Source organism: Sorex fumeus, unplaced genomic scaffold (assembly GCF_029834395.1).
Source record: "Sorex fumeus unplaced genomic scaffold, SorFum_2.1 ptg000018l, whole genome shotgun sequence".
In the NCBI taxonomy this organism is placed as follows: domain Eukaryota; kingdom Metazoa; phylum Chordata; class Mammalia; order Eulipotyphla; family Soricidae; genus Sorex; species Sorex fumeus.
The window spans coordinates 25,015,397-25,029,966 of record NW_026606075.1 but is presented as its reverse complement, the minus strand read 5'-3'; the positions used below and the strand labels follow the sequence as shown (position 1 = coordinate 25,029,966).

The 14,570-nt window shown below is 41.5% G+C and overlaps 1 protein-coding gene across 1 annotated transcript in view; it reads left to right on the top strand.

Moving 5' to 3' along the window:
• The window catches only part of IQGAP2 (IQ motif containing GTPase activating protein 2), a 302,579-nt gene extending 288,358 nt beyond the window's left edge, over positions 1-14,221 (top strand). The window contains exons 32-36 of the mRNA XM_056112425.1: positions 1,404-1,616; positions 4,320-4,480; positions 6,612-6,749; positions 8,381-8,489; positions 13,297-14,221. Coding sequence (XP_055968400.1) covers positions 1,404-1,616; positions 4,320-4,480; positions 6,612-6,749; positions 8,381-8,489; positions 13,297-13,410 — 735 coding nt within the window. The 3' untranslated portion in view covers positions 13,411-14,221. The remainder of the gene's footprint in view (positions 1-1,403; positions 1,617-4,319; positions 4,481-6,611; positions 6,750-8,380; positions 8,490-13,296) is intronic.
• The last annotated feature ends 349 nt before the right edge of the window (positions 14,222-14,570 follow it).

Sequence of the window (14,570 nt, the reverse complement as noted above, 5' to 3'; positions counted from 1 at the left end):
GTAGGGCGCTGAGGGGTACCCACACTTCCAGATGTGCTCAGGGTTAAAACTGGCTCTGCGCTCAGTGATCACTCCTGGCGGTGCTCTGGGGATGATATTGGTGCTAGGGATCAAACCTGGGTCAGCTGCATGCAAAGCAAGCGTCCTCCCTATTATAATACATTTCCCACTCCTGCATTTGTGAATTTTGAATCTCCATAAAATGTGACAGATATGTGAAATTGTAGTTGCATTCTACATGTTCAGGGTTATATTTCTATAAATCATTTAATTTTTTAAAAAAAATTTAAAATGTATATATGTGTGTATATATATGCATATATACATATGTATATGTGTGTATATTGGCTTTCTGGGTCCCACCTAGCAATGCTCAGGGGTTATTCCTGGCTCTGCCTCAGGAATCACTTCATATGAGATGTGGGGGATCGTACCCGGGTCAGTCACATGCAAGGCAAACACCACACCCTCTGTACTATCACTCAGGCCACCTAGTTTTTGTTTTTAATGATGTTCTTTTTTGTTTTTGTTCTGGAGCCACACCTGGCAAAACTCAGAGGTTATTCTGGCTCTGTACTCAGGGATCACTCCTACAGTGCTCAGAGGACCTTATAGGATGCCAGAGATCGAACCCAGATCAGCTGCTTGCGAGGCAAGCACTCTACCCTTGTGACCCACGTACTGTCACTCTGGCCCTGAATCATTTGACTTTAATTTCCTCCACTGACCTCTCTGAGAACTGAACTCTTCCCATCCTGGATGTTACAGAGTATTGGTTTTTCCATTCTTTTTTTTTTTTCTTTTTGGGTCACACCCGGCGACGCACAGGAGTTACTCCTGGCTCTTCACTCAGAAATTACCCCTGGCAGTGCTCAGGGGACCGTATGGGATGCTGGGAATCGAACCCGGGTCAGCCGCATGCAAGGCAAATGCCCTACCTGCTGTGCTATTACTCCAGCCCTGGTTTTTCCATTCTTAATATAATTTATTAGGCTGGAGAGGAGAGATAGTACAGCATTTGCCACGCACACAACTGACCTGGATTTGCACCACATATGACCCCCCAGCCCCAACAGGAGTGATCCCTGAGTACAGATCCAGAAATAAGCCCTGAGCATAATTGAATGTGTCCTCCCCCCCAAAAAAAAATAAATATTGTCTTGACAATAAAGTAGATATTTATAATGTTGCCCAAAGTAGACCTGCCATGTGTCTCAGAATGAAGCCATTCTTTTCCCAAGGCCTGCTTCAGATCCCACCAGGAACACACTCTGATTCTAACCTCACACCTTTGGCTTGCAGACTTTCTTAGTTTGGATGTGAACTTGCCTCATCCAACTTCTGAACCTGTGAGATTAGGAAAGCAGAAAAAAATCAGCCTCTCTCTGGTCTTCCCCTTTCAGGAACTCGAACACTCCAAAGACATGATGAGCCGTGCCATTTTCGATTCGAAGGCGCCGGAAGAAATGAAGAACAACCAGGCAATAGTTACGGACGCACAGCTGCCCCTGGAGCAGAAGAAGAGGAAAATCCAGAGGAATCTTCGGACACTGGAGCAGAATGGACTCGTGTCATCCAAAAATAAATACCAAGATCTTCTCAATGAGATTGCCAAGGTTTTAGGATACAGTCTTTTCTTTCTTCTTGACTTAGCAGACATGATAATCATCAGCCACTTGCTGGGCACGCAAGGAAGGGGTTCACAGTTGCTTAGGCCATGGTACCCAGCCTCCACAATATTGCAGATTTGTAAAGGGCTCCAGGCATTTGGTGACTTTCAATAGCAAATAGTCACAACCCAGTCATTCGGAGAATTGATACACACCAGAACCACAAGCTCAGGAAATGTAATCGACAGGTTTCTTCTCTGCCTCCAAGCAGTACCTGCTGGTTTTGATGCTTTCAGAGACTTCTCTCCAGTGCTTATTTATCATTTAGCTCAGTTGCTCTTCAACCTACCACTGACGTGGTCATTTTGTGTCCCTGAGATTTTGCCACTGAGCAGTTCAGCATAATGCAGTCCAGACTTAAAGATTCGTTTCTGTTTTCTCATTCCATATTTTTACAGTTGAGGAACTTCTGAGAAAAGGAGCTCAAATTAGTGCAAGGAAACCTAGCAGGAAATGGCCAAGATCTGTTTGCCAAGGATAAGGAAGTATATTTTTGGATTAAAAGAACATTTCATTCATTGTACCCAAATATGTAAATCAAAATGGGCCTGAAAGTTAAGGTAGCTAAAAGAATCAGAAAAAAAAATTTTTCTTACCTTCTCAGAGGGATATTTACTGTATTACTTTCTCCCATGGAAAGTAAGGATCTGTTCTGAGTTAAGTTTATATTCCTGAACCTGAGTCTTTCAAGAAAATTAACATTTCTTTATATAACACAAGGGTGGGAAACAATTCTCTTTGGGACTCTGTGATAGAGAAATTCATGATTTTGCCTCAGAAACAGGAAAAAAAAAACCCTATCATGAAGATTCTATCTCATCAATTAGTTTCCTTCAAGAAGGAGATCTCCAGAAATGTTTTTGAATTTGTCCAGAAAGGAAAAACACTAAACAGTCATTTCCTTAAATGAAACATTTTCATAGCTTACAGTTAGAATTTTTTTTTTTAGTTTTAAACTCAAGTCTTTAAATTTGAGTATAGTATATAATTCTTTTAATCTGTCAGGAAACTTGAACAACTTTCATATTCCAGCAACTCTATTGCACTAAATCCAAATAATAGTATCAGTGCTGAATCTTTTCGGCTACCCTTGAAAGCCCAGTTATTGTCCCAAAGTGACTGCGACCCTTAAGAAATATTAGGTAAACAGGTAGACTACGAAGGAGATTGTTTTTATTTATTTCTAAAATGAATGCATCACATGTAGATCTTTTTCATTTAATGTGTTCTTCAAAGAAGAATGTTTAAAATATGCTGTGAGGTATTAGTTTCTGTTTTGCCTTTGCGGTGCTGGGGTTCAAGCTCAGGACCTCACACCGGGATGCCATGTCCTGCATTACTGTCCCAGCCCTGAAAATATTCTGAAGACAGTGCTTGGCTCCTGCTTAAGTCTTCCTTTTGCCCCTATTTTTTTCCCCACATGTATGTCAGTGATATTTATTTTTTTAAAAGATTTTTTTTATTGAATCACAGTGAGATAGACCATTCATATTTAGGTTTCAGTTATACAGTGTTCCAACATCCATCCCTCCACAGTGTATATTCTCCAGCTCAGTGTCCCCAGTTTCCCTCCCAACACCCCCAACCCCATTTTCTTTTATCTCTCCCATCTCCTTTCTATCCTTTCTCTCCTTCCTCTGCTTTCTCTCTCTCTTCAGTCTCTGTCTCTCTCTGTCTCTGTGGCTCTGTCTCTCTCTCTCTCTCTCTTTCTCTCCCTCTCTCTTTTCCTCCCTCCTTCTGGGCAAACTCCTTCTGGGTTTGCAATACAGGTATTGACAAGTTATCACATATATCCCTTTACTTCTTTCAGCACTGAGTTTTTGTCCAGAGTGATCATTTCTAGCCATCATTGCTCTTCTCTAACATATCTGTCTTCTCCCCTGCTGGTTTCAAGCTTCCAATTGTGGGCCAGTCCTCCTTGCCCTTGTCCTTTGGTATTAGTCTCATATCATATTTCTTTATATTCCACAAATGAGTGCAATCATTATATGTCTGTCCCTCTCCTTCCGACTCATTTCGCGAAGCATGATACTCTCCACGTCCATCCTAAAGCTGCATAGTATTCCATCTTGTGGATGTACCATAGTTTAGTCTGTTCTCGAGCACTTGGGTTGTTTCCAGATTCTAGCTGTTGTGAATAGTGCTGCAATGAACATAGGAGTGCTGATGGTATTTCTGCTGTGCGTTTTTGGGCCCCCCAGAGTATATTCCCAGAAGTGGTATTGCTGGGTCAAATGGAAGCTCATTTTCAGGTTTGTTGAGGAATATCCATATTATTTTCCAAAGGGGCTGGACTAGTCGGCATTCCCACCAGCAATGCAGGAGAGTTCCTTTCGACCCACATCGGTGCCACTTTTGCTCCTATTTAAACCATATGTTACCTTAATTTCATGGTATGTTTATTCTAAAATTGCTTGTTTGTTTTTCAAGGAAAAAAAAAACAGACCTTACCAACTCTCCCAGTGTAAAATGGGAGCCCTTTCTAGTTATGAAGCAAAAAGGCCGGCAAACTGTGGGGGTGAGATTAAATCCAGGAGATTGAGATAAACTACACATAGAAATTTGATACTTGATATTTGCCTTCTTTCCAATTAACAGTATCATAAAGCAGGCCACCCAATTAAATAATCCGTCACCCCCTTGTTCTAGGATATTCGAAATCAAAGAATTCATCGGAAGCTTCGAAAAGCAGAGTTGGGAAAACTTCAACAGACCCTGAAGGCACTTGATGAGAAGTCATCATTCTTTGAGGACCAAATTAATTATTATGATACCTACATCAAAACTTGTGTGGACAACTTAAACAGGAAGTAAGTTCAAAATCATGTGCCCTTCATTTGATACATAATGATTTTCTAAAGGGGGTAGTGATTTTATCTGTCATTCCTGACTATCAAATTTGTAGCAAAGTTTTGGACTGCATCACCAAAACCTAGACTTGTCATGCATAAATTTAGAAACTTTAAATTCCCTAACATCATTAGAATTAAAGATTGTATACTAGAAGTAGCACTAATACTTAGGAAGTACTTTGATTCTTCCTTTCGTCTTTTTTACTCAAAGGTATTTTTAAGTGACCAGACAAATATAAAATCTATCATTATTTTAAATGTTTATAAGAATGCTTTTACACAATTGATAATATTAGATAAGCCAGCTATTTGCCAATGTAGCTTAATGATTTTAAGCTACTCAGCGGTTTTTAAAAATCATTACTGACACAAAAGGCAAAATTTGGCAGATGTATTACACCATTAGCACCTATATCATAGATTTTTATAAGCAATTAGCCATTTTCAATAAGCATTATTTGCTTGTAATTATTTTTATCACTAGGCTCAGGTCAATATTAATCAAATTTTCATTATGCATTTAAATATGTAATACAGTATTTTCAGTACAGTTTGCAGTCAGATAGTAGAAAATGAAAAATCAATTACATTAATCATAATAAAATCAATGAAAGAATATAACTTAATTTTTCTGGGCTTCACTAGATCTGAAGTTTATTTTGTATTTCAATAAAAATGTTTAATAGGGGCCATACCGATGACTTTCATGAGCCTTGTGTCCAGGGATGAAACTCGGGGCTTTGCGGGTCCCACCAACTTGCCAGCCCCATTTCTGAATTTCATGTATTTGCTGCTTTTAACTGCAAATTATTTCTATACTACTTTAGGGAGAAAAAGTTAATCAGGCTCATTTTCAGTGGAAATGAGTATCAGGGGTTTTCTTTCACATTATTGCAACTACTTAGCCGCCTTTTAAGTTGGTGGTTAAGTGAATCATTCTTGGGTATTGATTCTGTCTTACACACTATGACCTTGATCCAGTCCAGTGAACAGCCCTGAACCTCAGTGTTCTCATCTTTCAGAAAAGGATTAAGGGTACCAGTCTCACCAGTATTCTTTGAGCTAAAGTGAATTAATGTACAAAGGAAATAATGATATAGGAATGTATTCATTTCAAAGGAATGAGATAATAGTAAAGAAATGTATCTCTTTTTATAGCTTTATTTAAACATTGTGAATTGCCAAGTTGTTCATGAGACCATCATTTGCTCGAGCAGTCCCAGTAACAAGTCCATTTTGAGACTTGTTGTTACTGTGTTTGGCATATTGAATACATCACAGGTAGCTTGCCAGGTTTTGCCATGTGGGCAAGATACACTCGGCAGCTTGCCAGGCTCTCCGAGAGGGGCGGAGGAATCGAACCCAGCTCGGCCGGGCTGGCTGCGTGCAAGGCAAACGCTCTACACCAATCCCACCACCAGTGTGACCTTCCCTCCACCAGTATCCCCAGTTTCCCACCCCACCCCCATGCCTGCCCCTTGAAGGGCACAAAATAGTTTATTTATATTGGTTCAGAATGTATTCATTTCAAAGCACTATAGAAATGTTAATTTTATTACTGAAAGACAGATATTTATCCAAGTACTTAGAAAAGTGCCAGCTGTGTCATGTCTAGTACATTAAACAGTGCTCAAAACACGGAGAATATAGTCCCATGTTTTTCCACTAAAGCTATTTGCAAGATCACATAATACAGCCACTTGGTTCAATATGCCTGAGAGAGTCCAAGTTTCAAGAATATTAGTAGTTCAAACTAACAGTAGTTCAAACTACTATATTATATTGCTACTAGTTTAAATATTACTACTGATTTGAATATTAGTAGTTCAAACTGATATTAGTAGTTCTAATTAGTAGTCTGTAGTTCAAACTTAAGTTGCTTTGAAACAACTTTCTAACAATGCAGTTGTGGGGTTCAGGAAACGTTGTCCCCTCCTGTCAGAGACTCAGAAGTTGCACATTTAATGCTCTGGGGGGAGGCGAGGAGGGGTCAGGTGCAAGCATGGAGGTGCACCTTGGTTATTGCTGTTGCACAGCCAGAAACATCTACATTTATAATCACGATGCATGACTGTTTCTTGTTCACCAGAGCTTCTCGGAGATCAATTAAACTGGAGGGAAGAGAAGAACTCAAAGGACCCAAGAGAGCAAAGCCGGTGCGGTACACGGCGGCAAAGCTGCATGAGAAGGGCGTTCTCCTGGACATCGACGACCTGCAGATAAACCAGTGAGTGCCACCTGGAATCTGCCCCAACCTCTGAGTACCCAAGAGCTGACTCACCGCGCTCCCATTTCCTGTGGCCTTTGAAGACAGCCTTGTTGGGCCTATGGGACTTAGCCTAGATCACTGATGACAGGGGAAACACACTCCTTGTAAACTCCAGTCTTCCTCAACCGCCCCCACGCCCAGGCCTTCAGCATCTGGTGGATGGGGGTTGGGGAGTGGATGTGGCCTAGGAAGTGCTGTGTGAAGATTCTGTGACAGTGTTTTCTAGGGCTTGTCTAATGCCTTCAAATTTGTGCGCACCCTCACTCCTATCCCCACTTTCCTCCAAAAGCTCTGAATTACAGCTGTGAGTATGGAAGGCAGGGCTGTCTTTTATTTCTGGATGGATGCGATAGATGATAGATAGATGGATAGATAGATAGATAGATAGATAGATAGATAGATAGACAGACAGACAGACAGACAGACAGGCAGGCAGGCAGGCAGATTGATTTATTTGTTTTGGAGTTTTAGGTCACATCCAACAATACTCAGGGGTTACCCTGCCTCTGCACTCAGGAATTATTCCTGGCGGTGCCTGAGGAACCATACGGGATGGTAGGGATTGAACCTGGGTTGGCCACGTGCTAAGATAAATGCCCTATCCACTTTACTATCACTTTTTTTGGAAAAAAAAATACATATATTAAATATATATATTTAAACAGAGCCTCAGACGATGTGCTCGCCTCTGGGTTGAGCCCCTCGGCCCTGCTGCTAGGAGTGTAGGTGAGTCTAAGCAGCCACACACCAGGTGGCAGAGGTTCTCTCAGTTGAGGGGACGTGGAGCCACCATGACCCTTGGCTCCCTTGAGCTTGGTCTCGGGGGAAACTGGGTTCTTGTATTTATCTCCCCACCCCCTGAGTGCCTCCAGCTGTGGCTTCTGTGCTCTGAGCCCCTCAAACCTCCTCTAACCACAATGTCTAGGAGAAAAATCCTTCTTTCCCTTTGATGTTTCCTTAAATTTATCATCTGGGGGAGGTCAGAGAGATAGTAGAAGGGGTAAGGCACTTGCCTTATATGCCAATGACCGGGGATTGCTGCCTGACACATCAGAGGGTCCCCAAGCCCAGCCAGCAGTGATCCGAGGACACAGAGCCAGAAGTAAGCCAGTTTTTATAAGAAAAAACATCTTCCCAATCAGAGTGATAATACAGTAGGTAGGGCACTTTCCTTACCCGCCTGTGATCTGGGTTTGATCCCCAGCATCCCATTTAATCCTAGGAATACTTCCAGGAGTAATTCCTGAGTACAGACCAGGGGAACGCCCCTGACCATTGCTGGTTATAACAAGAAAAAAAAAAAAAGAAGAAGAAGAAATAAAGAAAACTTCTGTTTCCGTGCTCAGCTACAGATAGCAAGAGCCATGGAGTCCAATTTTGGGGTGCAGGGTGGGGGTAAGATGAAGGAAGGTTTGCTGTGTTTTCCTTAGGTTTTCCCATAGACCTTTTACCAATAACAGTGATTAGGATTCAGTTCCTTACCTCCAGCTCTAAGTATGTAAGTATTCATAGTAGATTCTATTAGTATGTGTGTATTCATAATAGATCCTCTGTGTGAATCTCTCTCTCTCTTTCTCTCTCTCCACTAGGTTTAAAAATGTTACATTGGACATCATACCTACTGAAGATGTGGGCATCTTTGATGTTACATCAAAAGTTCTGGGTGTGGATATGGAAAAGGTGCAACTCAATATTCAGGTGAGTGAGACCTCTACAGATTTGGGGGTGTAAGGGGTCATCTGGGCTTCCCTGGCTTGTGCTCTTCATGACAGCTATGAATTGTAACAGAAGACCAAAGCGTTCCTTGTGTGATAACATTTATTTCTATTGATGAGCTTCTTTAAGCTATGATTTTATAAATTATTGGAATCTAACTTATTTTTAGATAGTGGTCAGTTTCTCTAAGCCTTATTTCCATTTGAATTTTTATCAAAGTATTCAGGACCCAGGGAGGAAGCTGATGAGAACGGAACAGTGGCCCTGGGTCCCATCCCTAGCACTAGTGGTCCTCCAAGCACTGCGCCAGGAATAGTGCCAAAGAGTTGCTTCCTCCCTCATTCTAGCCCCCAAGAAAGATACCCAGAGCTATGAAGAATAGACTGGAAATGTTCCTATCGTAAGAACTTGGATCTCTTTCTAAGACTGTGTGTGGCCTGTGTCTCCTCATTCTTCCCTTTCTCCTTCCAAGAATTGTTTTCCCAAAGCCTTATTATTGTTAGTGGTTCGGATCATAAAACTGAAAGGCATCATGTAAAACAGTTACCTAAGAGAGAACACTAGAGTTTTTAGTTATTTTCTGAAAGCACTAGTTCTGCTATTTTCTTACGGGAACCATATTTAAGCCAAACACACTTGAATAGAAAATAAGAAATCAGGTCTCCATGTCAAACACTGTCAGGGAACCTACAATGTGTTTAATTTTTTGCATTCCTACCTTACCACAGACTCGAGATTTAGAGAAATCATTGTTTTTATGTAAGAGTTTGTAAACAGAAACAAAACCTAATTCCTTGGAGCCCCAAAGACTGTAAAACGCTGTCCACGTGTTGTGCTCATAGATGGTTCCCAGGTATTCTAGGATCATCTGGAGAAGCCACCAGAGTGACAGCATAGAACCAATCTCACTGCCCATTTCAGCCCCTGCGAGCCTGGAAATTTCCTCCCCATCCAGAGGGCAGATACCAAAACCCTTCTTCTCTGTCTAGCATTCCTTGTAGCTTAAAAGACAAGGTATAAGCTCAGTGGGTAAGATAAGGACTTTGAGATAATGGAGTCAGTTCATAGAGAAAAAGCAAACATTTATGTCATTATAGAAAATATACTTCACTTAGCTCTATTGTTTTCTGAGTTACTCTCACTGTATCCAAGACTCATCCCAGAGTCTTGAGTTAATACTTGGATAAATACAGGAAGAGAAATGAACTGTGGTTATGATGATGCGAGTGGCAAAGACATATCACATGCCATTCTTCTCTATAAGTACCACGTGGCTGCCAAAAAGAAAATGGCTCAAGGTCAAACAATAGTGACCCCACAGGTGAATCACAAGTGACAAAGAGACCGCTATGTAGAGAAGCATGAGAAGTTCGTTCTGTGAGACTTTCTTGAGCCGCTGAGGCAAACACTAGGTTTCTCCCATTCTTTTCTCAGGATTGGGCCAGCAATAGGACTGGCTGTTCATGCTGTCCATCTCCAGGCATCACAGATTGTGCAAAGTTATTCCTTAACTTGTGTCCCAAACTTTTAAATCTTCAGCATCTCATCAGGAGACCAATTCTGTCTTCTGTCGGACTTGATGCAAAGTAATAATGCAGAGGTGTTTTTTGTTTTGTTTTTTGTTCTTTTGCGTCACACCCAGTGATGCTCAGGGGTTACTCCTGGCTCTGCACTCAGGAATTACTCCTAGCAGTGTTTGGGGAACCATATGGATGCTGAGAATAGAACCCAGGTCAGCAACATGCAAGGCAAACGCTCTACCTACTGTGCTATCGCTCCAGCCCCAATGCAGAGTTTTTTATTCAAAATTATTAATAATCTGAGTATTAGTGCCAGCGAAATAGTACAGGGACTAAGGCACTTACCTTGCATATGACCAGAAACATAATCCCCAGCACCACATAGGGTCCCTAAAGCATCATTGGGTGTGACACAAAATTGAGTAAAAAGAAGAATCTTGACATGAAGAGAGGAAGAGTGTTAAGCCAAACACAGAGTTTCATCTTTGTGAGTACCTGGACAGGTCAGCTGCCTGAGGAGCCAGTCCTGAACATAATGGTTCAGACTTCATCACATTCCCATTTACACACATTTTTACACAGGGCTTTTAAACAAGAGCATTATCACGTGGATTACCAGAGAGAAAGGTGATGGCCTGGCCCTTGTACAAGTAAGAGAAGATCAAAAGTTTCGGAGAGGAGTGAGGGAGACCCCTCATGTTTCCTTCAGCTCACTCTCCCCTTGGCGCTCAGATAAATCTCAGCTATAGTTAAATCTCGGCGCTCAGGCCTGAGATGCTACCATGAGAGTGGAAGAAACTTTAACATGTCTGCCTGGTATTGATCTGGGTCAAGTACGTGTCTCTTAGCCAAATGAAGAGCTGAGTTTCAGAGAGCCTGTGGGGGGAGGAGGAGGCTTCCAAGCTCTTACTCTGTGTCCCCCTGCCTCCCTCTCAGGAGTAGCTGATCCTGACAAGACGAGAGTGGCTGACTGAGAGACTACAGTAACCTTGGTATCATGTGCCTCAGCACACCCATGAGGATGACAGTGTCATCTCTGACTTACACACAAGGACCAGGAATTCAGCAAGCTTAGGCTATGTTGCACAGTTCCAAGATAGCAAAGCAGGGGTGGGGGGAGAGTGGAGACTAAAAGCTGGTCTTGCAACCACAGCACAATCATATTTTCTCCATCATCTTGGGGCTTTGCAAATTGCCCTACCCACACCCTTCTTCCATCTCAGTTTAACTCTTGGCTGAATTAATTTCAAAGAGACTGAAACAGACATTCTGTTTCTCAAAGAAAGCTAAAGGAATGTTGAATCTGCACTTCATTCTAAGAGGCAAAGCATTCTTGACGAGAAATTTCAAGTCCCTTTGGAATCTCCATCTCCGACGCATCTCTAAATAATGTAGAAGGGTTAGTGGCATGCAGCTGGAGGTAATTGAGGAAGTGGAGGAAGAAACTGGCAGGGACCAAAGTTCTCTCAAAGAGGATGCCAGCTTCTGCACAAGACATCAAGGCTTGTTGAACCAAGACATTTCCAGAACTGAAACAGCATGGTGAGGTCCAGATGTTAGTCCAGGACAGTTCAGGAGTTTCTGCATGGAAATGCCGTGTGTGTCCTTTGTTATTATGAGATGCTGCTGTTAAGACCCCTGAATCTGACTGTTGTGACCCAGTTAGTAATTTTATCAGGAGAATTGATTTGGTGGTGGCAAAGAAACAGAATGATAGACACTTATTTGTGAATGAGGAATTATTCTTAGGCAGGGACCAAAAATAAGTGACCTGAGGAGAAGCTGCTGTCTCCAGTAATTTCAGGCTTTAGCTATACAACTTGTTCGGTTAAGAGCCTCATCATTCCCCCCTGCTAGTAGTTTACAAAATATGCATATCCTTAATATAATCTTTTAAATGTACTTTATAACATATGTCCCAAATTTTAAAGTTTAAGGAACTAGAAAAAGTATTTGGGGGCCAGAGCAATAGTACAGCCTTGCATATGGTGAACAAGATTTGATCTCCAACATCCCATATGATGCCCTGAGCCCCGCCAGGAATAATTCCTGAGTGCTGAGCCAGAACTAACCCCTAAACATCTCCAGGTGTGACCCAAAAAGCTAAATATCAAATAATATACATACATGATACTTTTTTTTTTGCCCCATAGTGAACTGTCCACTTGTTCTAATATATATACCCCATCTTGCTGGAACATTTGTGCTGTAATGTTTCAGTTATGAAATGTGAGCTTAGTGGTTGGGGATGTAGCTCAAATGGTAGGGCCACATGCCTTGCATGTGTGAGGCTCTGGATTTGATCCCTGGTGCCACCAACATACCACTGTGGTCCCCAAGCACCACTAGATGTGGGCTACCCCCTGCTACCCCTCACAACAAAATTGAAGGTATGATAACGTTCCAACTTAATGCCAATGCTTTCTTTGTTCTATTAGTGGGGCATGGGGGAAGGTGCCACCAGAGGTTCTCAGCCAACTGGACTGGTGGTTCAGTGCAAGGGCCAGAGAATGCCGTGCTGCTCAGGCCCTGAAGTGCTGGCCATCACCCAAACCACCCTGGAAGTGCTTGGGGACCTCTAAGGGTATGCTCAGTGGTACTCAGGAACCTCCAGAACTGCACCTGTGATGCTCAAGAGACCATATGGTGCCAGAGATCAAACTTAGGCTGGGTACAGTGCATGCTAGGCATTTGCTTTAACTTCTATACTATCTTCTGACCTTTATTCGTGTGTGTGTGTGTGTGTGTGTGTGTGTGTGTGTGTGTGTGTGTGTGCCACACCCCGCAATGCTCAGGGCTTACTTCTGGCTCTGCGCTCAGGGATCACTTCTGGTGGGCTTGAAGGCATCATATGAACTGTCAGGGATCAAATTTGGATCAGCCACATGCAAGGCAAGCACCCCACCTACTGTACTATCTCTCCAACTCCCCTCATTTCATTTTTACTGTTTTGGAAAATATTTTCTATCCTTTAGATCAGTGATGCCAAAAGTATGACACCTACACCAACAATAGCATCACTTGGGGACATATTCAAATGCAGATTTTGGAGCTCCATCCCAGAGCTGCAGAATCAGAAGTTCCTGGGTGTGGGGTCTAGCTATTCATGTTTAAATCCTCTGTGTTTTTACCTAGATGATTCTGGTGCAATCTAAACTCTGAGAAAGCTCATTGAGATCATTAAGTCAATAGAATCTTGATTCTGATGAAATATTCTTGAAATGTGAGAAATGTTGATGGAGATTTTGTGATGTTCCTTGTCGTTTCAGGATTTACTACAGATGCAGTATGAAGGAGTAGCTGTAATGAAAATGTTTGATAAGGTTAAAGTGAATGTAAACCTCCTCATATACCTGCTGAACAGGAAATTCTATGGAAAGTGAAGTGCCTGCAGAAAGTCCATGGCTTCCGTGTCATCTGAGTGGGGAATGAATTTGTTTAGTATTTTTTTTAACATGATTGAAATCACTGCTTATAAACGTGTGATTTTTTTTTAAGACCAAAACTTTTTCCGACGAATGTACCCATGTGCCTTTCTGATAATTCGGTATTATGGTAGAATGCTACACAAAATGAATATGAACAATTCCACTTCCGTGGTATAGGTACTCTGATTTAAAATTTTGGACTTTCTATGATCTGTTTTAAAGTAGGGAGAAAATACATTTAGCTGAGTAAGGATAAATGTGTAAACCTATTTTCCTATTAAAAAAATTTAAATGACCCATTTGAATAATGTAATTCTTCATAGATTTTTTTCTATGAAGAAATGGAAACCTAATTATTTGTAATGAATTATTTAGATAGATATTTAGTTCTAAGCCCTGTCTTCTGAGCATTATCAATTTTAAAAAGAACTTTTGTGCAATTCAAAATGAAGTTTTTATAAGTAATTGAAAGTGACGCTACAATAACACTTTCTGTATAAAAGTATATATTTTATGTGATTTATTCCTACTAAATGAAGTGCACTACTGCCTCATGGTAAAGACTCTTGAACCCAGAGCCTTTAAGTGAGTAAGGACAATACAGAGAGTGATCATAAACCCCACCTCCGCTCCTCACAATTTATTTGAATACTTCAATTGTGCCTCTAAATTTTTTTGTAATGCAATAAATCAGTATCTAGGTGGTTTATAAATGTATTCTTTGAAAATTGTTTGATGTAAAATAAATGTTACTTAATTACATTGATTTGGCCTTTAAGGTCTCTTAATTTAATCGGTAGGAGGTTCCCTGTAGGATGGCTCTGGAAAAGAGGGACTGTGCCTTTAGCTGGAATTGTTCATGTGACTGAAATGAGGTATGTTTTTTCCTTCTCCAGCTCATTAGTTCAGAGGTAAGTGAGCAGGCTCACACTTACTCAGAGATCCAAAATGGCCATTGACTCTGTCCTTGTCACTGATTCCAGGAGGACAAGGAGAACAGAAATCCAGGACAAGCTACAGAACATCTGCTTGCATCCCATTGGCCAACACTTGGTCACATGAACATAGTCAGCTTCAAGAGAGTCAGGGAAATGTGTCCCTTAGCTAGGCAGCTC